This window comes from Carcharhinus amblyrhynchos, chromosome 18 (assembly GCF_965287045.1).
Source record: "Carcharhinus amblyrhynchos chromosome 18, sCarAmb.v2.hapA, whole genome shotgun sequence".
NCBI classification, from domain to species: Eukaryota; Metazoa; Chordata; class Chondrichthyes; order Carcharhiniformes; family Carcharhinidae; genus Carcharhinus; species Carcharhinus amblyrhynchos.
In genome coordinates, this window is record NC_137341.1 from 10514916 (window position 1) to 10540934 (window position 26019).

The window sequence follows — 26019 nt, forward strand, 5'->3', positions numbered from 1 at the left end:
GCTGCATGAAAGAAAATTACTGATTGGAACGAGCTGCAACTTGCCGACACAGGATATCAACATGTTGGTGCAAAGGACCCTTGATGCAAGTTCACCCCAGGAGATTGTGCCACTGAGGGTTACTTAAATATATCCACAAAACCAAGGATGAGGAAAGGTCAAATGGCCTATTGAAGCTCATCGCTACTAATCTTGTTCCCCCGTTATAGCAATTGCTACATTTTGAAAGCCAATCCTTAATGTTTTGTATCCACTGCTTCATTTTATGTATATGTTAGGAAAGAAATTTTCCCTAGTATATAAAAATGAATTATGTTTGCTCTCCTTCATTGTTTTAATAATTGCTGCAGTTTTAGAATAAACCATTTGCTAAGTGCCCACTTTACACACAGTGAACACAGCAAGGTTTCTCAATGTTTTGAGGTCTTTTATTCATTCGCAGGAATGGCAGAGCTGCATTTGTTGTCCTTCCCGAGTTGCCCTGAGGAGAGGACACCCTTTGTTTTGCTAACACTTGTTTATCCAGCTGAGTGAATTGCTCACCATTTCAAAGAGCTTTAGGAGTAAATGGTTTAGTCACCAAGTGGAGGAGTCTAGGATCCTTCTCCCGATTGGTTTGGCTGTGGCTCAGTGGTTGCACTCTCGCCTCTGAGTTAGAAAGTTGTGTGGTCAAGTCTCGCCTCAGAGACACTGGCACAAAATCACAAGTGCACTGTCAGAAGTGCAGCCTTTTGGATAAGAACATAAGCAGGAGTGGACCGCGTGGCCTGTCCAGTGTGGGCCACTATTACGGCTGATCTTTGGTTTCAACTCCACTTTTCTACTCTCTCTCCATATAACTTGATTCACTGATGATTTTCTCTTACTACAAAGACAGATTAAAGAGATTGTGTTTCTGTTGTGTTGGCATTGCCCAGCTCACATTGTCACCCTCCATAAAGCAGAAAGGAATACAGCATCTGGGTAATGAGCTCAATCTGAGGTCTAATCAGGAAGTCATAAAATGTATAGTTTAAGCCAAAGACATAACTGTAGGCAAATATTTTCATACAATGAACAGAAATGTTCGCAGCCAAATTTGTTTGTGCTGTACATTTTTAACTGTTTACCGGTACCAGACCTGAGACTTTATTTGAGCTTTTGTTTGGTGTTTGTATATATATATATCTAAGCACTTGCTCCTTTTAATTTTTAGGCAGAACTTGACTTCTTTGGACGAAAAGTGGACAAAAATAACTTTGTTTCAACCTCAACAGGTATTGTAATCAGATACTTATCGTCTCTCTCTTGCATGCAGCAACCCAGAGAGCCGCCACATGTCTCTCTCCTGCCATTTGGTGGCATGTGATGCGGTAGGCTTGCCAACCTTCCAGGATTGTTCTGGAGTCTTGAGGAATTAATAATTAATCTCCTGTACGCTGCTGCCAGCAACTCAGGAGAATTATCATAGGGGCATTGCAAAGAATTCATGTGTTGTTAGTTTCCTTTGAAGGCTTTTGGTTAAAAGGGCAATGCGTTTGATGGGGGTGAGTGGGCAAGCTGTTTGACTGAAGGGGACTGTTGGAGTCAGGAAATCCTGTGATTAAAGCTTCCAGGAATGCAGCCAATCTGTGTTGCCTCCCCCCCACCTCCACAACCCCCCATTCTTGCTACTTTTTCCCTCCTTTATGGTGAACTCAATATGTAAAGAAATTGGAATCAGGAGCCTGGTTCCCAGGGCCAGACATTTAGTCACAGAGTACGACATCTGCCCACTCTATGCTCAACATTATCTGGCCACTGCTCCATTATGCACAATTCACAGGGTTAAACCCTGCAATGAAGGGCAAACAGTTCGTAGAATCGTACACCAGCAAGGGAGGCTATTCAACACATTCTGGTTGTCCTGACTCTTTGAAAGCTGTCCCACTCCTCCACCTTTTCTCCATAGCCCTGCAATTTATTTTCCAATTTGGTTTTGAAAATAGCAATTGAATCCTTTTCAGACTGTGCATTCCAGATCACAACAAGCTGCTGCATTCAAAAAAAAGTCTCATCCCCTTTCTGCTTCTTTTGCCAATTATCTTAAAATCTCTGGCTTCCTGTTACCAACCCACGTACAAGGAGGAGCATTCCCTTCTGAATCTCTCATCAGTTTGAGCAGCTATTAAATCTGTTTTTTGTTTGAAAATAAATGTCCTCATCTCTGTGCAATTGAAATGGGTGCAGCCTGACTGATCATCCCTCAGTCAGGAATCATCCTTCTGTCTCCAGCACTGTGTTGCTCATTAGTTTTGATCAGTGGAAGCCATTTTGGTCAGGTCTAAGAAATAATTCAGTGACTGGTGTTCAGAGCGGCACATTTCCTTCACTGTTGCCATGGTTACATTTTTTTTTCTCTCTGTAATAATCTCTGAGGTGGATTGTTCTGTCAGTGGGTTAGCTTCACAAGGCAGGGTTACAGAATCACTGAATTGTTGCAACCCTGCAGCCAGGCCATTTGGTCCATCGTGTCTGCACTGACTCTCCAAGTGAGCATCATGACTTAGTGTCAGCCCCCCCGTCGCCTTTTCCCTGTATCATTGCATATTGTTTCTATGCACAGAAACAGACCCAGCCTTGTCACTGTAGCGCAACATGGTGTGAGAGACCTGCTCCTCATAAGGCAACATTATATCTGGGTCCAACAGAGCTGTCGGAGGAGATTAACTACATTTTTAAATATTCATTCGTGGGGTGTGGATGTTGCTGTCTCCGCCAGCATTTGTTGCCATCTCTAATTGCCCTTTCTAGGCCATTTCAGAGGACATTTAAGGTTCAGCTACATTGCTATGGCTCTGGAATTACATGTAGGCCAGACCAGGTAAAGACAGCAGATTTCCTTCCCTAAAGCATATTAGGGAACCAGGTTAGTTTTATAGCTATTGATAATCGTTGCATTGCCATTATTTGGTACATTTTCTGAACTGCTGTTGAGCATCAAGTTGTCTCAGTGGTTTTTCCAAATAAGCATCCTGGCACATTATTCATACATTCTCACCCAGGGATATAATTTGTTTTGATTACTCAAAGCAGCAGTCTTATGTAGCTTCTTATATGGCAGTCCTAAGTGAGTTTTGTTCCCCCTTCAGTTTCAGACTGAGTAGTAACTCTTTGAAGAAAAATTGTTGTTGATATTTTCCCCACCCCCCTCAAATGACTGAAGTTGTTTGCCTTGTTAGTATACATGGAAGCCTCGAGAGGGAGACCTCTGCTATGCAGAATGTTCCTCTGAGCTCCAAATATGGTGTCTTTGACTCTCTCCTCCTCACTGAAGACTCAATATGCTGATTTCCAGGAGCTGTAAATGGCAACTCCCCTCACCTCCCCCAGACAATCTACTGACATTTAAAACCAGAGCTTGGTATCATCCAGCCTCTACTTACTGATTCTTCTCCTTATTATCATTGTAAGGCCTTTCAATTAAGTTTCTCAATGTTCAAAAAGTACACCTTTATCACATTTCCACATCGGACTGAATTGAAGTAGTTTGTGTCATGGGCTCAATAGAAATGGGTTATGACTGAGTTGTTTTTACAACAGCAAAGAAGTTCTATTGGGAAGGAAATCTGCTATCCTTATCTGGTCTGGCCTACATGTGACTCCAAAGCCACAGCAATGTAGTTGAACCTTAAATGCCGCCTGAAATGGACTAGTAAGGGCAATTAGAGATGGCAACAAACTCTGATCAAGCCAGCAAAATCCACATGCTGGATGAATGAATATTTTAAAATGTAGTTAATCTCCTCCGATGCTTGTCCAGGCGATTTGAGTAGGCTGAGGAGTGCTTATATTATGTCTCAGTTTTTCTAACCCACATTCCCTCACCATTTTAAAGTTAGAGCAAGCTTGATGATGCCACAATTTCTAGCTTTTGAGTTATGCCATTTTGAGTGATTTTGTAATATGTGCCCAATAAGACGAGTGCTCAGACTCTCATTTTACAATCATCTTTGAAGAGCTTGGTAGAATAAGGCTTTCAGCCCATTTGTCTTTACTGGTTACGCCCAGATCCTTCCAGTCGAGAGGCAGTGCGTTAACCCAATGCTCCTGTCGCCTTTCCTGTACCTCTCTGTCAGCTTGTATTTCGAGGTGTATGTTGCCAGATGTCCAGTTACTTTGCAACATCTGCAGTATGTTGCAGCAACAGTGAACTGCTGTGTGGTGAGGAGTTGAAGCTGAGCTCAGGGAGTACCCATGTAGCGGAGGTTGGGGCGTCCAAGTAAATGTTAACCTTGATTAAGAAAACTGGTGAATCCCAGTTTATACTCACAATATCGCCTACATTTCAATATTACCTACATTTATAGTAGTGAACAGAACTTTAGAGCATCTTAAAGTACTGAAAGATGTATGTAAATGTGCATCTTTCTTTTATAGGCTGCTCATAGCCAACTATGAAATGACAGCCTAGAAAAAGAGACATACTGTCTGTTCCTTTTGGCCAGGGAGGGTAAGTGTGGTGAGGGGAAAACTGCGATTTTATTTAAAAAATGTTTTCTCATTTATTTTATCCGTACTCTGGTATCAAACCTCAAACACAATCAGCTCTGTACATGGGCGCTTACGTAATCCTACTTCTTATCAATATATTGATTAATCTCTCTGTGTCTCTCGCTATCAGTGATTGGGGGTGCTGAACCCGTGAAGGAAACAGCTGAGAAACTTATTGGAAAAGCGGTTGGAAGCAGTGATGTTTGGTTCCGGTTCAACGAAGGGGTTTCAAATGCTGTTAGACGCAATGTTTACATAAAAGACCTGCTGTGAGATTTTCGTTGGTTATTGAGAGGAGGAGCAGCTGTTTGAAGAGCAGGAAGGAGCTCTCACGTTCTCGTACGGAACGCAGAATGGGGATGTTGATGTTGATCTTGAGCCTCCAAAAAAAACTCGCCTTTCCCCAAACTTCCGCAGATCGGAAATTGTGCAAATGATTTCTCGTGGGAGATGAGCTCCAGTCAAAGCGTTGGGCCACAAAGTGATGAGACTGTTGAAATGTTAAGTGGCGGTAAGTTTTGTGGGACAACGTTGCAGCTCACATGCCCTAAATGTGACTGCTCAAGAAACTAGCTAATATCAGTGTGGCTGGCTGAGTTGGACTATAAGTGGGTTTGGGGTCTCGTAGGTATTTGCACAAAAATGGGATGCCCTATTCTGTCTGAATTCCTCCCCCCCCAGTATTTATAATAATGTGCAATTTGCATAAACCAGACTAATTTGCCAAGAGCCAAATGCCAACCATGGGTTGGTAAAAACTGAAGTCTGTTGGTAAGTTTGAACTACTGGTTTGAATCCAATCCCTGATTGGAAGGTTGTTTAAAATGGGTTTTGTTTCAGACAACATGGGATTCCAGATTTGTCAAAGAATGAATAAAGTCTTGCCATTATTAATTATTGCTTTATTTGTTATCTTCCTCTTACACTGCTCCTTTCTAGTTGTACAAAGAAGTTGGTTGATCACTCATACAATGATTTTGCCTAGAATTACCATAAAATGTACAAAAAATGTAATGCATATGTTTAAGAATTCAAAAGACTGTGCCAACAAAATTCTCCTCGCGAGTCTCTTTCTTTACAAATAAATTGTTTTGTACAGAGCAGTTTGAAAATGTCAAAGTATAGCACATTTGCCTTTCTCTACCCAGGGGTTGCTTTTCATTAGCTCTGGGTTTAAGAATGGATCGTTTGGCACGCCCTCTTCTATCCACTTCACAAAGCTTCAGACCGAGAAGGAAGAGAAAGGAGAGATGTATTAGTTGGGTACTTATAGAAACAAAAATTGACAAATGCAATTTATTTCAACTTTACTGTTAGAGTAAGACTGACATCTCTCTTTACACTTTTGTTTTCATCTTTTTGTTAACATCTTTACACTTTTGTTTTCTTCAAAGATCTGTCACCTGGTGTCCCTGTGACAAAACACATTCATTGCACAAGAAAGCAGCTGACTGGCCTGTCTCAAGTCTCTGGATGTGTCTCTTGAGCGAGGCACAAAAAATTTTTGACTTTCTTTCTATCCCTTCACACAAATACTTGACAGCTTATGCCACCACTTCTAAAGATGGAAACTTATATTGCACTCCTCAGACCCATTATGTCTCATTTAGTTTATTCCAAGTATGAAGCTACAGTGTTGAAGGGTATTTTTATCTATAGAATAAGGTGACTGGACACCCATCAGCAATAGCGCATCCAAAGCACCAACTCCAGAACAAAGTTTGATGATTCACTCTCTAAATGTATTGCTCAATGTGGATCTGAGACACAGAAAAGACAGTCTTGTCTTCTGTCCTCAATCTACAATGAGTCTTTTCTTGGCTAGGATCATGATTGGGAAGGTGCACTTGATCCCAGAGCACCTGGCCAAAGGAGGAGGAAACAGAGACAAGATTTGCACTCCTGATTTCTAATCCAGACCTGCTGAGTTTAACCAGCATTTTTTATTTTTATTACAGTACACATGTTGTGCACGTGACTGGTGAGGAAGAACTTGGGTGGAACTATGATACTTCCCTTATAGTTAATGTGCATTCTTAAGATATGAACTCAAACAGTGAGTGTCAATTGGCTATTTGACCAAATCCCAATTAAGCCCATTCCTATGTTCATCTGGAATTGTATCTTTCTACTGGTGTGATATTATGGATGGCACGGTGGCACAATATTTAGCACTGCAGCCTCACAGCTCCGGGGACCTGGGTTCAATTCCTGCCTTGGGTGACTGTATGTGTGGAGTTTGCACATTCTCCCAGTGTCTGTGTGGGTTTCCTTCGGGTGCCCTGGTTTCCTCCACAGTCCCAAGATGTGCAGGTTAGGTTGATTGGCCATGCTAAATTGTTCCTTGGTGCCAGGGGATTAAGAACTAGGAGTGGGAGTAGGCCATCTGGCTCCTTGAGTCTGCTCCGCCATTCAATAAGATCACCATAAGCCTTAGTTTCTTTACTGTTCAAAAATGTATCTAACCTTGCCTTAAAAACATTCAATGAGGTAGCCCCAACTGATCCACTGGGCAGGGAATTCCACAGATTCACAATCCTTTGTGTGAAGAAGTTCCTCCTCAATTCAGTGCTAAATCTGCTTCCCCTTATTTTGAGGCTCTGCCCCCTAGTTCTACTTTCACCTGCTGGTGGAAACAATTTTCCTACTTCTATCTTTTCTATTCCCTTCATCTTATGTGTTTCTGTAAGATCTCCCCTCATTCTTCTGAATTCCAATGAGTATAGCCCCAGTCTAATTAGTCTGTCCTCATAAGCTAACCCTCTCAATTCTAGAATCAACCTAGTGAATCTCCTTTGCACCCCCTCGAGTGCTAGTTTATCCTTTCTCAAGTAAGGAGACCAAAACTGTACACAGTACTCAGGTGTGACCTCACCAGCACCTTATACAGCTACAACGTAACCTCACTGTTTTTAAACTCCATCCCTCCACCAATGAAGGACAAAATTCTAGTTGCCTTCTTAATTACCTGCAAACCAACTCCTTGAGATTCCTGTACAAGGACACTCGGGTCCCTCTGCACAGCAGCATGCTGCAATTTTTTACCATTTAGATAATAGTCCATTTTGCTGTTATTCCTACCAAAATGAACGACCTCACATTTACCAACATTGTATTCCATCTGCCAAACCCTCGCCCACTCAGACTTTCATATCCCTTTGCAGTCTTTCAGTGTCCTCTGCACACTTTGCTCTGCCACCCATCTTGGTGTCATCTGTGAATTTTGACAAACTACACTTGGTCCCCAACTCCAAATCATCTCTGTCAATCGTAAACAACTGCGGTCCCAACACAGATCCCTGAGGCACACCACTAGTCACTGATTGCCAACCAGAACAACACCCATTTACTCCCACTCTGCTTTCTGTTAGTTAACCCTTATGTAGCAGTCTTTCGTGCAGCACCTTGTCAAATGCCTTCTGGAAATTCAGATACACCACATCCACAAGTTCCCCATTGTCCACTGCACATGTAATGATCTCAAAGAATTCCACCAAATTAGTCAAATATGACTTTCCCTTCATGAGCTCATGCTGCATCTTAGCAATGGAACAATTTATATCCAGATGTCTTGACATTTCTTCCTTGATGATTGATTCAAACATTTTCCGTACCACAGAAGTTAAAGCTAACCAGCCTATAGTTAGCCGCCTTTTGCCTACCTCCTTTTTTAAACAGTGGTGTCTCATTTGCTGATTTCCAATCTGTGGGAACCACCCCAGAGTCCAGCAAATTTTGATAAATTCCCACTGGTGCATTTGCTATTTCTCCCACTATCTCTAGTACCCCGCAATGCATTCCATCAGGACCAGGAGACTTGTCTACCTTTAGCCCTATTAATTTGCCCAACACTACCTCTTTCATGATAATAGTTTCTAGGTCCTCACCTGCCATTCCCTTTCTGTCATCAATTTTTAGCACGTCATTTGTGTCTTCCACTGTGAAGATGGACGCAAAATACCTGTGCAATATTAAGCCATTTTCTTATTTCCAGTTATTACATCTCTTCCCCCCTCCTTCTCATCTTCTGAGGGACCAAGGTTTACTTTAGCCACTCTTTTTCATTTTATATATTTGTAGAAACTTTTGCTATCTGTTTTTATATGCTGAGCTAATTTACTCTCATAATCCATATTTCTTTTCTTTATGACTTTTTTTATGGCTTTCTGCTGACCTTTAAAGATTTCCTAACCCAGCAGGATAAACACGCGGTGTTAAGAGATTAGGGCCTGGTTGGGATTTTCATCAGTGCAGGCTCAATGGGCCTAATGACCTCCTTTTGCACTGTAGAATTCCTATGACTCTAGTTGAATAGACTAGAAACTCATTTGAACTGGTGTGGAAAAGATCCTGGGGCCATCACTAACCATGGAACCCAAGTTTACAGGAAGCAAAATGTTCCAAACTGGACAAACGGCAGCAGCAGCAGCTCTGAGATCATGATGCATTTGACATAGGCGTGTACAACTCAGTCTAGCTGATATCAGTCACCAGCTTACTTCTGAATGTTGTGACCCAACACATAGCTTTAATTTATAAGCAGAATCTTAAATATGTGTATAGATTATGAGAGGTTTGTCTACACAGGGAGAGCCAGCATTCTTGCATGTGGTTTCAAACAGTCAGTGACAGGAAGCTGCCCATAGCTTCAGTTTGTATTGATTTTAATTGAAAAGACATCTTGAACGTTACTGCTAAAGCAGGAAGATTTTTCCCTCTGCTTCTTGCAATACAACGATAAGTTTGTGCCTAATACACGTAGGATATTCTGAGAAACAGGAGAAATCTTGCACCTCACTTATCCAGGAGAGATTAGTCTGCACCGCAAAAACATCCATCTCATCAATAATACAACGCAGTGTTAGTGTAATCCTGTGCTGTGTATTGCACGTAGTCCAATAGCTGATCACTTTTGCTGTGAGTGTGTTGTAAACTGACTATCTCCCGTAAACACCACAGTTAAACAGATTGGTTACATCAGTTTTATTCCCAAATATTTTGCTATATGGTCCCTTATTTATAGTAATACCTTTCTTACCCAACATCACTATTTTTCCTCACTCATTGTCCCCTCTCCCCTACCCTGACCTCCTTGAAGGTCTTGACTCTTCACTGGAGTCCACTTGGATGAATACTGTGCCAAATGATTGACAACCGTCACCTGTAAACCTTGCCAGTGAGAACATTACAGCCGTCCCTCATCTGACACCCATGCCTGGTAGTTCTTGAGGATGTGAGACCTCTGGTAGTCTTAACGTAACCAGGATGCTTAAGGTCAACCTTCCCCCCGCCCCCCCTCCCAATCAGCGTAGCTGTGATCAGCATTAAAAGAGCCAAATGTTTTTGCTTTCCATGAATGGTCATAAAATACTGAATATTGCAGTGATAAGCACTGAATTAATAAACTTCCAAACAGAAGATGGCACGAACATTTAATCAGTATTGTCTGTCCTCATACCATGTAACAGCAAATAGTTATATGGAGTGGGCTATGTAAATTGCAGCTGTACTCTCACTTGCCTGTTCCTGGTACCAAACAGCACGTGGTGCCTACGGCAGACAGAGCGAGCTGACGCACATTTGCCACGACAGATAATCAGAACAAACTGATCATTTCATTAATGGGCTGCAGCAGTTCAAGAAGCCTGCTCACCACCACCTCGAGGGCAATTGGGTATGGCTGAACCTTGCCAGCGATGCCCACATCTCGTGAAAGAATAAAAGAAATTATTTAAGAAGGACTTGTTCAAAAATAAAATTGCAAAGTGAAAATACTATAGACTTGATGATCTTCTTCCAGCTAGAGTCTGTGCCAGTGCTGACCTGGCACTAGTTGCAGTGACCCTGTAGTGAGAAGATGTCCTGTCTTAGAAAAAAAAATCATCTTGAACCATGGCTCAGTAGCACACTTACCTTTGACTTGGAAGGTCATGGGTTTAAGTCCCACTCCTGAGACTTGAGCACAAAGGTCTTGTGCAGCACTGGGGGAATGCTGTACTGTCAGTGGTGCCGTCATTCATGTGAGATTAAATGAGGCCAATAATGTCTTGGACAAGATAACATAAGAATTCACAACATAAGATTGTGAAAGATGTATTATTTTGAAGGAGAGCTGAACAGTTCCTCCTAATGATCTGGCCAAAAGTTATCCCAAAACATTAAAGAGCAGATTATTTGGTGATTATTGCATTGCTGCTTGTGGTGCCCAAAATGGCTGTTGCATATTTAATACTACAAAAGTGATAGCACTTCATAAGTGCTTAATTGACTGTACAGCACCTTGGGATGCCCTCGAGTCATGAAAGATGTTATGCAAATGCAAGACTTTTTCTTTTATTAATGCACACTTACGTTAGATAAAAAGCAGCTGAGCAAAGATGATGTGTCTGAGGTACTTGACAATATAACCAGCTGATCTTCACTGTTTCAACGACAGTGAAGACCTGTATTTTTCAGAATCTCCACAAGAACATGGAGCTGAAATCCCTCTCTGAGCAATGTGAACTGCAGATCTTTATGGCAGGAGCATCCATCAGGTGAAGTAAAGAGAGCAGTGGATAGAAGTGTGATTTAGAGCACCATTTAGTTGCTTCCGCTGAAGGCACCTAGGACTAACAAACCACAGACGATACAACTGATGGGCTTTGGGCTGGAGGCAGTGCACAGGCAAGTGGCAGGAAGAACACGGTGAATGGAGAGAATGCTTGACGGATTAATAGAGTTTGTCAGTGTATCTCTAAGTTACAGCAATCAGGAAACACACAAATTCAACATCTAGCTATCCAGTCAGTGGTAGAACATAGCAACTAAATTGGTATATCTTATTGGAAAGCTTATTCTTCTGGTTTCTCACTATCTTATTATTTCTAAGGGTCAAGCTGTGTGGTTCTCCAAAATGCTGATAATAAGTCATAGAGCTTGTTTTTTTTGGTTGTAAGGAGGCTCATTTGGAGGATGAATACAAACATAGACCAGTTGGGCTGAATGGCCTGCTCCTGCACATTAACGACCACGCAATATACGTCTGCACTCATGTAAACTATTTTCTCGGTGATTTTCAGAACTGAAAGACAAATAAGGTCTGTAAAAACTGACTATCAAGACCTATGTGATTTACTGGAACTTTGCGTTCTGCCTCATACTAATGCATTTTGTTGAATTCTTTTGACTGGAGTTGCTACTTTTATGGGCATTGTGGATAGCTGGTGATAAAACAATCCATCATCACATTCTCAGCTATAGGAACTTTAAATAAAAGCAATGGTTTTCATCTATAATGTGCTTAACCGGTGATAATAGATTGTGTTTGATTGATGAGTCCTTGAATAAACAGGTCCGGTTGTCATACAGCAGGCCAGGCATCTGAATGACACTGTTTGATTGCCGGTTGCCACTGATACCAAGGAACGATAAAACTAGCCTATCAGTAACCATTGTTCAAGTACCATGCCATAGCATGCCATCTTATTTATCAAGATGGAGAAAAGCAATAAACATTCCCTCCCAAGATTATAACTGCAGTAAGCTATTTCTTTATTAGTTTGCACTGCTGGGATTTGTTTTAGAACATAGAATATTACAGCGCAGTACAGGCCCTTCGGCCCTCGATGTTGCGCCGACCAGTGGAACCAATCTGTGCTGTAATGTTCTATGTTCTGGATTTGTTTTGTTAATGTATCTTCTGTATTAATAGATACTTTGTTAGTTGTGAAGTGTTTTGAGATGTTCGGACGTTATATAAATGTCAGTCTTTTTTCAGCATCCACTATTCCCTCCAAGTATTGTCTGACGATCCCACACACTGATGAATGAAACAAGTTTTTTTTTAAACTAAGTGCAAGTAGGTAAACCTCTCAGAACTTTGTAGGGTGATTGTAGGATGATATCACTTTGAGTGGCTCTAAATGCTCTATTCTGCTATCCTAATGTACGAATGAATTACACATAAAGAAGAAGGTTCTAAGTTCAAACCCTCTCCCATGTTGAGTTAGCTCAACTCTGCAAGGTTGGAAATAAAGAAACTGGGTGGGATTTTATGGCCTCGCTCAACCCAAGATGGAAAAATCCTGCCTGAGGTCAACAGACATTTCCAATGTCCGCCTCTCACCTGCTACGAATCCTTGGTGGGTGGGTGGTAGAATTGTGGCCTATGTGTGGAGGGGGGATTCTAACCAACAAAATCAAGTGGGTTTGGGTCAGATGGGTAGGGAGTGGTTTAAATCCTAAGAAGTCTGCTGTGAGTCTCACTGTCAATCAATTTAACCATGCATTTTACTCAGCAAGGGCTTGGATTGTAATGGGGAGTGTCCTCATATCTATCTCCTGGATACAAATGCCTGTCTGAGCAGCCTCTGTAAATATTCCCCCCTCCCCCACCCCACCAGTCTTTGATCCCAACCGACCTCCAAATTCCTCCCATCACGAGACTTCCCCCTGTCTCACCACATCCCCCACCAGTCAATGACCTCTAACAATTTACCCCATTATCCCCAGACTGGGGTGTGAAAAAATAAAGCAAGGTTTTCAACCCAGAGAGTCTCACCTAACACCCCACCTTCACACCCACGCCCCCCCCTTCCCCATCCCTTCTACACATTCATATTTATGGATGTTAAGAGGAGGATATGACCAGGCATGAATATAATGTCTCTCCTGGTTAAATTCCAAGGTTAACAATTGTCTGGAAGAATGGCCATTTGCGTTATAGTCTGGAGTGTTATTCACATCCGCAGCTTAGAACCTCTGTCAGGCAGTACCTCAGGAAAGAGTGAAGGAACATTTCAGAGACCAAAACCCCTGCAGGTCAGCTTTTATTGCCCATCCTTAATTGCATTCTCAAGGGCAATTAGGGATGGACAATAAACACTGGCTTACCTAGCAACACCCGCACCCAAGAATGAATTCTTAAAAAAAAATGTAAAGGGGAGATGGTTATATTGTCTCTTGTTTGAGATGGTCAATACCTGGAACTTGTGTGGCACAAATGCTAGTTGCCACTTTACTATCTCAGCTGAATGTCATCCAGCTCTTGATTTGATTTATAATTGTCACACGTATTGGGATACAGTGAAAAGTATTGTTTCTCGCGCTATACAGACAAAGCATCCCATTCATAGAGTACATAAGGGAGAAGGAAAGGAGAAGGTGCAGAACGTAATGTAACACTTATAACTAGGGTATAGAGAAAGATCAATTTAATATAGGCTTTGGTGTCTGAGGAGTCATGAATGGTACTGAACATTATGCAATCATCAGCAAACACCCCCACCCCTTATGGTGAAGGGAAGGTTATTGATGAAGATGGTTAGAACACTACCCTGAAGAACTCCTGCAACAATGTTCTGGGACCGAGATGACTGAACAACAGACTACCTAAGGTACAGAGCTCCCAATATGATCTTTTTTCTGTCTTGACTTTTTACTCAGTGGTCACTGACTGCTATCCTTTCCCCCGAACCAATGTTACCACTAATTTTATGCAACTAAGAATGAGCTACCCATATCACATCTATGGCAGCTATATGACCCTATTCTGGGAATTGAATACATGAACATTGCTAATAATGTGGAATGATAGCCTGAAGTAATTTCACTTGGTAGTGTATTATGAAAAATGTATTTATTTAATTGGATCTATAAGTGTCCAGCCATGGAATCAAAAAACCCGACTATCTGAATGAATGTTTTATATCAAAAAGGCAGGTGAATATGAATCCATAATTAATATTATGGTTATTTAACATCTTGTTATGCATCTCAATATAGAATGCTTCAGAATTATTTTTAGATGCAATTTGATTTCTAAATGTGTTGAGCCTTAAAATGTTAAACAGTGGTTTCAAAAATCAGTGATTCCATTCCATTCAACCCTTCCCACTCCACCCCCAACACCCCCCCCCCCCCCCCCCGCCCTGCCAAAAACATCCGTATTTATATCAAAATTATGCATTTATCCAACATGCTGGACGCCATTTTACTCATTTTTGGGACGTGGGCTTCACTGGCTATGCCAGTGTTTATTGCCCATCTCCAATTGCCCATGTAGTGGTGGGGGTGAGCTGCCTTCTTGAGCTGCTGAGGTCCATGTGATGTAGGCACACCCACAGTGCTATTTGGGAGGGGCTTCCAGAATTTTTAACCAGCAACAAGGATCGGGGAAGGGGCATGTGTCCAAGTTGGAATGGTATATGACCAGGAGGTGAACATCTTGCTTCAAAGCAGCAGAAAAGGTTGGTGCTGGAGATTTGCTCACAGTATGCTGCCTACATACCCTAACCCAATGGTTAATCTGATTGGCCTCATTAAAGCACCAAGCCGCAAAGAGTTTTGATGATGTGGCTTTAACATTAAACATCAGATTAATGGCTGAACATTGCACCAATGCTCCAGAGTTGAGACTGTGACAATCAGCCTGTTGCACTGGAAAGGGTGCAGGCCGGCACACTGGTTAGCACTGTTGCCTCACAGCTCCAGGGATCCAGCTTCGATTCTGGCCTTGGGTGACCATGTGGAGTTTGCACATTCTCCAGTTTCCTCCCACAGTCCAAAAATGTGCTGATTGGCTCTGCTAAATTGCCCCTTCGTGACTAAAGATGTGCCGGTTCAATGGTAAATGTGTGGGTTTAAGGAATAAGGTGGGGGAGAGGGCCTTAGTAAGTTGCTCTGTCAGACAGTCAGCACAGGCTTGATGGGTTGAATGTGTTCTTCTGTATTGTAGGGATTTTATGATTCTACGAGAGGGGATTCGGTGTGCTGTTTCATGGGCTCGAGCGTTTCAGCTATGAAGAGAGTCTGGTTCGGCTGGGATTGCTTTCCTTAGAGCAGAGAAGGATAAGTGGGGACCTGATTGAGGTACAAAATTATGAGGGACGTAGATAGGAAGAAACTTTTCCTCTTAGCAGCGAGGTTAATAACCCGGGGGCACTGATTTAGAGTAAGGGACAGGAGATTTAGAGGGATTTGAGGAAAAATGTTTTCACCCAGAGGGTGATAGGAATCTGGAACTCACTACCTGAAAGGGTGTTAGAGGCAGGAACCCCCATAACATTTAAGAAGCATTTTAGATGGCGCATTTGAAAATGCAATAAAAGGCTACTGACCAAATGCTGAAAATGGGATTAGAATAGGTAGGTGTTTGGTGACCACTGCAAACAAGATGGGCTGAAGGACTTCTTTCGGTGCTGTAAAATTCTATAAATCCTTGTTGCTGAATTGTGATCAACTTTTTTTCTTTGATCAGCAAACACAAAAGGAGGAACCTTCCAATTATCCCTCCTTCCTTATTAGAAAATGTCCAGAATGGTTCAAGATTGGAACTTACCACACAGCATTGGCCATTACCCTGTCTCTTAGCACAGTGCTAACCAGCGCATTGGTGGATCGTTGCAACCTTGTCATGTGGTGCTAGGTGCAGCCAACGTGTAACCTATTGGTTAGGTAAGTGATTATACTTCAAATTCTAAACCAGAAGGTTGTGAGTTCAAGCCCCATACCAGGACTTGTCTAGCCATTTGTCGATTCCGTGTTAGACAACATCACCTATCAGAGTCAGCAAGTCAAAAACAAGCCACAATCTTCATTTCGTAATGCACATTGTACCACGGTCTTTATACTAAAATTATCAAGGTGGTATATTTTGCCCTGCCATTTTTGGGAGGCAAGCAGTAGATGTACTATAGACTCCTTTCAAGGTGGGTTCTCTCTCTTTGCTATAAGTTAAATTTGTCTTCAAGTTCTGGCTACAAGATGGATGGAGACATTCAAGGATGAAAAAAATCTTTGGTCAAATTAGTTGGCTGCAAAGTCTTTGGGGTGCTCTGGCACTATATAACTGTAGGTTCTTTCTCAACAAGGTAAATACCTGGTTACGAACTAAAAAATGGCAATCATATTGAAGTGTTTTTGCCTCTATATTTACAAAGTATAGGAAAACAGGAAGGCCAGAGGAGCTGTCGAAGTATGACTAATCGATAGATTTTAAAATGTTTTAATTATTCAAAAGGCTAATGGAGTTTAAAATTGATTGATCACAAAACCCAGAACACAGAGGGAGATTACTGATGAAACAGTAGAAACGCTAACAATAATGTCAGAAACATAAACAGCAGTGAGTCATAAAGACCCAACACACTGTTCTGCCTTTCAATAAGATCATGCCTTATCTCTATCCTAACTCCATTTACCCACCTTGGCTCCATATACACCAGCTACCCTTACTTCAATAGTGCAAAACCGCTAGATTCAAGCAACACAGATAAGATCCATCAATGCTTGGAGATATGAGTAATGCGAACTGATTTACTTAATTGCTTTGTGAAAATGACCAAGTATACAGTCAGCAGGGGAAGAGGGGTGAATTTGATGTCATTTGGTGATTTGCAATCTTTTTCAAAATGCCAAAGATGGAACTTGTGAAGATGAAGGACATTTATTAAAGGTGAGATGGTGATATAGACAATGGACAGCAAGAAAAATAGAAAGTCAAGTGTAGATCAGATCATTCTTGAATTGACATGACGATATTAGTGGTGCATGTTGAAGATTTGAGTTCCTCTCAATCACTGCATACATAAATGTTCTGGATGTGGAAATTGAAGGAGTAATGATAAAAGTTAATGAGGATTTTTGGCTTTGTCCAAAAGAGTAAAAAGAGTTGCACTGAAACAGGCCATTGGGTCCAACAAGTTTATGCTCCACACAAACCTCCTCCCACCTTGTTTCATTCAATCGTATCAACATAGCCATTTGTTCATTTTTATCTCCTGTACTTTGCTTTTAATGTATCTGTACGATTTGCCTCAACTACTACTTGTGGGAAGGTTCACATCCTAACCACTCTCTGGGCAGACATTTCTCCTGAATTGTTGACTCAATTTAGTCATGACTATCTCGTATGTACAGTCGTCCCAACAAGCATAAATATCATCTATATATTTAACCTATCAAACCTCTTTGTAATTTTAAATATCTTTACATTTGCACATCTAGTAACCTATGAAAACCTAACGGCTGTAGTTGAGCTGCCTTTTGACAGGATCACACCATTAGATGTAATGAGAGAGTGTATCATTCTCACTCTCATCTGTTGCCTTAATGACATTAGAACAGAATTTAAAGCTTACTCAGGGATTGTTCTGGAAGACATCTCCCTCTTGTATGACAGCTGGTACTTCAGACTATCCACTTCCTTCTTGAATTGCGGAATGTCCCAATCCTCCATGGCCGCAGATTGATTTTAATTGTTTTCTTTTAGGATAAAAGAGAAAGAAATCTGAAAAAGGTCAAAAATAAAGAAGGAAGGAGATTAAACACCAAAATGAAATGTTAGCTAACACAATACATTAGTACAGTACTTCACTCAGAGGTTTTAGTTACAGGCTCAAGTCTGAATAATACATTTCTTCAAATGAAGATTGCATGAAGCAACCATCTAGGAGATCAGTTGTGATTCGAGTCGTGTAAACCAGGGGGGCCCGAAGGTCAATCTCTAGTCTGTACCAATATAACTGAAGCTATCTTTCAAATTGAAGCCCAACCTGCCTGCTCAGCTGGGTGCAGTAGACTGCATGGTATCAGTTGAAGAACTGCAGGCAAATTCTCTTCGATGTCCTAGCCAATGCTTGTCCATCAATCAACATCAACAAAATGGATGACCTGTTGTTTGTGGGATCTTGCTGTGCACCGATTGTTGTCGCTTTTTCTACATTATAATAGTGACGGCACTTCAAAAGATCCTAATTATCTGTTATGACTTGACGTAATGAAACGTAGTATATAAACATTTCTATTTTTTCCTATCTCGATATTCTTGAGCTACGCCAGCTGAGTATATTTGTGCTAATCAAATTTTGCCTTCTTAAGAATTCCCAATTTTAATTACTCCACCTTTGGTTACCTAGACCCTAAGCTCTGGAGTTTACTCCCTACACCTCTCTGTGTCTCACCTGACTTTCATCGGTCTTTAAAACCTACCTCTTGACCAAGCTTTTTGGTCACCTGATCTAATATCTCCTTACATATTTAATAACATTCCTGTGAAGCACCTTGGAACATTTTATTATGTTAAAGGTCCTAAATAATTCTTCGACTGATGAGGTGGATGTAAGCTGAGGAATGGAGTTTACTCTCCACCATCACATCAAACGACATCACTACATTGTCAGTTCTCACTTTCTGGCCTCACGTATGAACAGTAAGAAGTCTCACAACACCAGGTTAGAATCCAACCAGTTTATTTGATAATAATCTTACAAGCTTTCGGAAACGGTGTTCCTTCGTCAGGTGTGTGGAAGGTTCTGATCAGAGAAGCCCTTCTCTGATCAGAACGTTCCACACACCTGAAGAAGGAAAACCGTTTCCGAAAGCTTGCAAGATTACTATCAAATAAACTGGTTGGATTCTAACCTGGTGTTGTGAGACTTCTTACTGTGTTTACCCCAGTCCAACGCCGGCGCCTCTACCTCACGTATGAACAACAGTCAGAGCTCTGCAGCTCTGTCAAAGCCAACACTGTCCATACAAATCCTCTGCACTAAAGATTCACTTGCCTTTTCTCCTTGCAGATGCAAACTTCCTGTTGTTATTCATGTGACAAATTCGTTTGTATTTTCACTGTGCGTAGACAATTTGAGACAAATCTAGTTTTGTGTGTGTGTGTGTGTGTATGTATATATAAGTATTTTGTAGCATTCTATAAATGTGCAGTCAAAGCTGGGGTAATCCTAGAATGACCTCCTAACTCCAGTGTAGCTGATTCCAGACAACAGTCCTTGACTTCACCCACCAACCATAGAATAGAATCCCTACAATGCAGAAGGAGGCCATTTGATCCATCAAGTCTGCACTGACCACAATCCCATCCAGGCCCTATTCTCGTAAGCCCTCATATTTATCCTGCTAATCCACCTGACACTACTTAGCGTGGCCCACACATCTTTGGACGCTGGGAGAAAACCAGAACTCCCAGAGGAAATCCACACAGACACGGGGAGAATGTGCAAACTCCACACAGTCAGTGACCCTAGAGTTAAAGAACAAAGAGATCCAGGGATACATGTTCATAGTTCCTTGAAAGTGGAGCCACAGGTGGACGGAGTGGTGAAGAAGGCATCCGGCATGCTTGGTTTCATCAGTCAGAACATTGAATACAGGAGTTGGAACGTCTTGTTGAAGTTGTATAAGACATTGGTAAGGCCACACTTGGAATACTGTGTGCAATTCTTGTCACCCTATTATAGGAAGGATATTATTAAACTAGAAAGAGTGCAGAAAAGATTTACTAGGATGCTGCCAGGACTTGATGGATTTAGTTATAAGGAGAGGCTGTATAGACTGGTGTGTAGGAGGCTGAGGGGTGATCTTAGAGGTCTATAAAATAATGAAGGGTGAAAATCAGCCTAGATAGTCAATATCTTTTCCCAAAGGTAGGGGAGGCTAAAATAGAGGGCATAGGTTTGAGGTGAGAGGGCAGAGAGACAAAAATGTCCAAAGGGGCAATTTTTTCTCACAGAGGGTGTGAGTGTCTGGAACAAACTGCCAGAGGTAGTAGTCAAGGCGGGTACAATTTTCTCTTTTAAAAAGTGTTTACGTAATTACATGGGTACAATGGGTTTGGAGAGATATGGGCCAAATGTGGGCAATTGGGATTAGTTTAGGGATTTTAAGAAAAATAAAGGGCAACATGGACAAGTTAGGCCGAAGGGCCTTTTCCATGCTGTAAACCTCTATGATTCTATGACCCAAGAATTGAACCTGGATCCCACGTGCTGTCAGGAAACAGTGTTAACCACTGTGCCACCGTACCGTCCAAACACTTAACTGGACCAGGAAGACCTCATGGAAAAGATTGACTGACATCTGACTGTGGGTTATTAAATCTGGAAATGGATTGATCAGAGGAGCAATCGCAGAATCAAGTCTGAAACAACGATGTGCATTATTTCATTCCTACCTGAAATTCACCCAGCAATTCAGGCACCCCTAAGGACACATAGGACACATAAACCCCTGAAGTGAGAGAAGATGGAAAGGGATTGAAGTACGAAGGAGTGGAAAACATGGGTGTCCCTGAGTAAAATGGAACTGCAAGAGATTAACGCAGCAAATAGTCGAATTACATTCACTGCTGACAGGAGCTGCCTATAGTTTCGTAAGACTGAACCTTTTATTGCTGTCAGTGCACACAAGATTGTGCTGTCTGTGCTGTGCATCGTATTTCTTTAATATTTGTAGATAACTCTAATTTGTTAATTCAGAAACTGAGCCCAGTTTGATGCCACTAGAGAGGCTTGGAGTGAAATAAAGTGTAGGAAACACTACTGATTTAGCCAAACCTGAAAGGGTACGATCTTTGTGGGAGCAGACCACTGTATGAGTACAGCTTCTGGTTTGAAACGGATGTTAATTTATAAGAAGCATAGCAAGAGTGTTGGCAGAGAGCTGTTCGTATCTGCACAAATAGCTATGCCCCTGGAATGGTGAATTGCTGTATCTCTCACTTGGACTGAACCTGAAAAAGAGACTCCATTCTGTTTAGACGTGCTAATGAATGTGTTTTGCAATCGTCAGATACTCCCTGGTAAATGAAAGTGTCCGAACCCACTCTTAACACTGTCAGCATTAGCAACTTGCATTTCAAGAGCACATTTAACACAGGCAGTTTACTACTGAGCTACAGAATGAGATATTAGGACTGATTGTTAAAAGAGGTGGGTTTTAAGGAACATCTAAAAGGAGGAAGGTGAGGGGGGAAATTTCATAACTTAAGGCCTTACAGTGCAGCCATCAGTGAGGGGGTGATTAAAATCAGGAATGCTCAAAAGGTCAGGATTCGAGGAGTGCACAGTTCTCAAAAGCTTTTCAGGCTGGAAGCTGTTACAGAGACAGGGAAGGGATTTGATGGAAATGCTGAAATTAGTATTAATGAAAGGCCCTTTAGAAAATCCACCAACGATGGTTTCTTGCTATCTTTTTAACATTGTTGTGAAATCAGCAGCACTATGATACCAGTTGTTCCATACCCACTGTGAAGCGATCAACCTCAACCTGCCACTTGAACCGCTTCCAGCTGCCTGTTGTCAGTGAGCATTTCAGGCACCTTGGCCAGAACCCAATGTGAGCAGAGATGATGAAAGCTTTGAGTTGGTATGGAGGCTCAGTTATCTCGTCAGCTTTGCTATCTCAGAAGCATAGCTGCCTCTTTCCCTGGGAATGCCAACCTCTGATGATGTCTTGGCAGTTTTCAGTAATTAAAGATGAATCACCGGGATATGAATAGGAGTGATCCAGGAAAAATATCACGGGCATTTAAAAATTTGTGCGAGACTTCCTCGGTACGTTTAGTGGTTATAAAAATATTGGTGAAAGGATAAGAAGGCTGTTTGACAGTCGAGCACCATCCAGCAGGGTGGAGCATGTTTGTTTCCCAACTGATATAAAGGCAGTGCAGCAGGACAATCTGGTAATGTCAGTAAATCAGTCATGGGTACCTGGAGGTGGGCTTGTTGGGGGTCAGGAGGAATCCAACCAGGGGTTGGCAACTTTAACAGAAATAAAATTGATATTTCAGGTCTGTGACCTTAAACCAGAACCCAACAGTTTTACCACCCCTTACTCACCCATCCCAGCCTGCCACTGCCATCATCACCATCCACCCCTTCCCAATCCCCACTGATCACTGGTTCAGTGGAGTTGAGTTGTCAGCTTTCAAAGGGCCTGCACTCTGGAAAAAGCTCCACAGCAGCCAGCTGATGAAGGTGGCAGCTTACAAGATGTCTGACAATGTTCTGCTTGACTGGTTCCAAAGACTCATTCTTCCCCTGCAGGTTGGATAATGATCAGGAAGCAGCTTGAATCTTTGGAACTCTCTTCCCCAGACAGCTGGAGGCAGGGTCGATTAATATTCTGAGATTCTTGATCAACGAGGGAGTTGAAGGATACTGAGGGATGGATAGGCAGAAATGTGAATTTGGGACAACAATCAGATCAGCCACGATCTGTTGCCTCACTGCTGCCTGGGACCTGGGTTCGATTCCAGCCTCAGGTGACAGTGCAGAGTTTGCACGTTCTCCCTGTGTCTGTCTGGGAGGTTTCCTGTAGCTGCTCCAGTTTCCTCCCACAGCCCAAAGATGGGCAGGTTAGGTGGACTGGCCATGCATCTGATGGTGGAAGTGTCCAGACCAGCGGCCACAGTCTGAGGATACCAGGTAAACTATCCAGGGCTGAAATGTGGAGAAAATTCTTCATCCGGAGAGTGGTGAGCCTTTGGAATTAGTTACCACAGAAGGCAATTGAGGCCAAAACATTCAAAACATTGAATGTTTTCAAGAAGGAGTTAGATGTAGCTCTTGGGGTGAAGGGGATCAAAGGATATGGGAGGAATGTGAGAACAGGTTACTGAGTTGGATGATCAGTCATGATCATAATGAAGACCAGAGCAAGCTGGAAGGGCCGAATGGCCTACTCCTGTTAGTTTCTGAGTCATATTCTACAGGTCTCATCTTAATTGGTTGCGGGATTAGAGAGAGGCTTTTAAGTAGAACAAAAATTAAATATTTAACTGGCAGTTAGATTTTAAAACCCAGTTTCAGAACATATATTCATTATTCATGCCAATTCCAGCATTGTTAAGGAAGGAAATACTGGTTCGAATTGGATAAGCTATGGGACAGATTTAACAGCCTCTGGTCACATTGGTCATCGCTTTCTTTCTCACAAAGTGAGGTAAAAGGGGAATAAGTGTCCAGTCATTTAAATGGTGGAGAATGTGGCAATCTGGCTGTCTGAACAGAGAAAACCTTAGGACAAAAAGGCAAACTTAAAGCAGATGAGAAGGTAGCAAAGGGTCAAAGCAGCTGATATACCTCTGTCACCACTCTCCTTCCCTGTCTCTCTTGCTCTCCCTTCCCATTTCTAACTCTCCCTCCTCCCACTCTAATTCTCCCTCCCTGTTTCTCCTTCCTCTCTTCTTACCCGTCTTTTCCTCCTACTCCCCCTCTGTCTATATCTCTCTCCCTGCTCCTTTGCTTTTCCATGTGAATGCACCAATATTATTTCCGCATTGTAAAGATGAGTCTGCAGCTGCAGCTCCTCACAACAAGCAGAGACAGGCAGTCAGAATCGCCAGCACTCTCCTCACTTTCGCTTCTGTCCTGTTGCTGAAACAACTGTCTCCAGACTTCTCCTTCCCCACTGTCTCCCCCTAATCCTTTCGACCCCTCCCCACACTCTCCCCTTCCCTAATCACCACTCCCCCTCCCCACACTCTCCCCTTCCCTAATCACCACTCCCCCTCCCCACACTCTCCCCTTCCCTAATCACCACTCCCCCTCCCCACACTCTCCCCTCCCCTAATCACCACTCCCCCTCCCCTAATCACCACTCCCCCTCCCCACACTCTCCCCTTCCCTAATCACCACTCCCCCTCCCCACACTCTCCCCCTTCTCTAATCCTCTCTTCCACACCCTCTGTCTCGCCCCCCCCCTCCTCATTCTCTTTCCTTAGCCATCACCTCACCTCCCCCCACCCCCCTCAATCGTAGTTCCAGCCAAAAGCCTGCAGAAACCCATCCACTTGTTTAGCCCGGATTACACTGCAGTGATCTCGCTATTTGGCAATGAGCTTTTGAAAAATTACTGAACAAAGGCGCGATTTCAACTGATTCAGACACTTTATTGTCTCAACTTCCGTGTATCAGTGAACAGTGAGTTTGCTGCTGATATTTGGGAAGCCTCCGTCTAGTGCTGATCTGTCTCACTGCCCAGTAAAAGATGGGTCAATCTGACTGCCCTCGCTGAGATCAATATTAACACTCCATCTAAACGGGAACCATTTTAAACATGGATATTGAACAATGCAGAGATTATTTCCTCCTCTTGCATTATTCAGTCCCCCCTGACTGTTCTTATTGTTTGTGAGCTGGAATGCGTGGCTCCCTTTATTTGTCTCAAAGACTGATAAAGACTCACCGTAACATCCGTGTCCAGAACAACACCGAATCCTGATTTCCAGGCCAGACACCTCTCCTCTACCTGATCCCCACTTTCGAGAAATATTGAAACCTCCACCACCCCACAGTGTGAGAAGGGATGGTTCACACCTTTGTGTATAAGCTGCTCTTTCCATTGGACTGGATGTTATCAGGGAGGCTGGGGCGGGTGTCAGACGGTGATAATCTCTACCATAATATGGAACAGGTAGTGGTGAGGGGTGTAACAGGGCTGCAGTCGACAGGTTAACGTTTGTGGGAAATCAATGCATCTGCCTGAAACCTACAGGCTACAGTGTAACTCGCTGTTTACATTTGTATCATACAAGGAATCTGCCATATTCAATTGCTGCATTGAAACGGTCTGGATCACCTCTCCATCGCCTTTGGAAAAATAATACAAACTCACCTACCTCACTGTCAAGGCACTTTTACAGCGAACCGACACCCGGCGCAAACTGATGCATCCAAAGATGATTCCTTTGTGCTGGGAAGGGAAGTTTGAGCTCAGATATATACAGATGTTGCCCCTCTCCTTTTCCGAAATGCAAATCCTTAGTGTAATCTATTAATGTAACTGGCAATCCATTCAGAATGTGCTGTGTAGGAGCTGATATCCTTTGGAGAGGATTTGCACAGCTGAGCTCCCCCTCTCTCTATCTCTCTCTCTCTCTCTCGCCTGCCCTCCTCTCTCCAAATGCCGCTGTGTGTAATATTTGAGCCTGCAAAGGGATAAATAAAGCAGCTTCCTGGTGTCTCATTAGAGGCTGTGCCGGGGGGTGTGGGATGGACAGCCTCTGTGGCTCCTGGTATCACAGCTACCCTCCTCCTTCTGGCAGCGTCCACTTTTGTCTAATGAAATCCCTCAGGGCCACATTAAGGCACACGGTAGTCTACAGAATGGAAAATAAACTGCGGAATATGTAGCAGGACAAAGCATCAACGCCCGCAATTAATAAAATTGGACCCATTTGGTCTTCATATTTGGATTATCCCTGTGTGGGTGATTAGGGTGTGCTCCCTGTATATACACACACACACACAATACCTGGGAGACACACATCATTTATACAATTGTCTACTTGCTCCCAGCTCTACACCTGCAGTGCTTAAAGGGTGACTTGAATCCACATTTGTTAGTTCACCCACGGCGTTCAGCAACTCCTGCCCCTGCGCTAACACATTTACGACCGGGCTGATAAATGTTCATTTACTTACACAGGCATGAGTATCACGCAATTACACATCCAGAAACCTCCTTGCTTTGCCACAAACAGAACCTCCTGTTTATTCCAGCTAGCAACTCAATACCAGAATTAGGTAAGGTCATTTTTTTTAGCTTTGCGGACACATTAGAACAAATACATTTAAACACGCTTATACCGCCCCCACCCCCCCAGGTTCAATTCTGCCATCGTTGTTTATGCGGTAAATATGACAACTCTTTCTTTAGATGAAGCGTTGTGCAGCTAAGCAACCTGCGCAGCTGGAAAGAAAACGAATGGTATCCTTCCAGCCAATA

General features: G+C 42.6%; 3 protein-coding genes across 7 annotated transcripts in view; 1 reads left to right on the forward strand and 2 right to left on the reverse strand.

The window, feature by feature from the left end:
- chtf18 (CTF18, chromosome transmission fidelity factor 18 homolog (S. cerevisiae)) overlaps window positions 1–5294 on the forward strand; it is a 97046-nt gene extending 91752 nt beyond the window's left edge. Inside the window, exons 21-22 of the mRNA XM_080206338.1 lie at window positions 1196–1256; window positions 4643–5294. Coding sequence (XP_080062464.1) covers window positions 1196–1256; window positions 4643–4785 — 204 coding nt within the window. The 3' untranslated portion in view covers window positions 4786–5294. The remainder of the gene's footprint in view (window positions 1–1195; window positions 1257–4642) is intronic.
- Window positions 1–26019, reverse strand: part of rpusd1 (RNA pseudouridine synthase domain containing 1) — a 185702-nt gene that overhangs the window by 105583 nt on the left and 54100 nt on the right. The gene's annotated exons all lie outside the window — the stretch shown is intronic.
- Window positions 5400–25774, reverse strand: LOC145354831 (guanine nucleotide-binding protein G(I)/G(S)/G(O) subunit gamma-13-like). 5 transcript variants are annotated; one of them, XM_080206343.1, is made up of 3 exons: window positions 25716–25774; window positions 17634–17782; window positions 5400–5732 (listed from the first exon to the last, which is right to left on the reverse strand). In XM_080206343.1, exons 2-3 carry the CDS (start codon window positions 17729–17731, stop codon window positions 5627–5629), a joined length of 204 nt encoding a protein of 67 aa, XP_080062469.1. In that variant the 5' UTR covers window positions 17732–17782; window positions 25716–25774; the 3' UTR covers window positions 5400–5626. The 5 variants fall into 5 exon arrangements, with proteins under 5 accessions (XP_080062469.1, XP_080062470.1, XP_080062468.1 ...); XM_080206344.1 differs by lacking the exon at window positions 25716–25774 and adding an exon at window positions 24911–25282 and having other exon boundaries at window positions 17634–17757; XM_080206342.1 differs by lacking the exon at window positions 25716–25774 and adding an exon at window positions 24907–25279.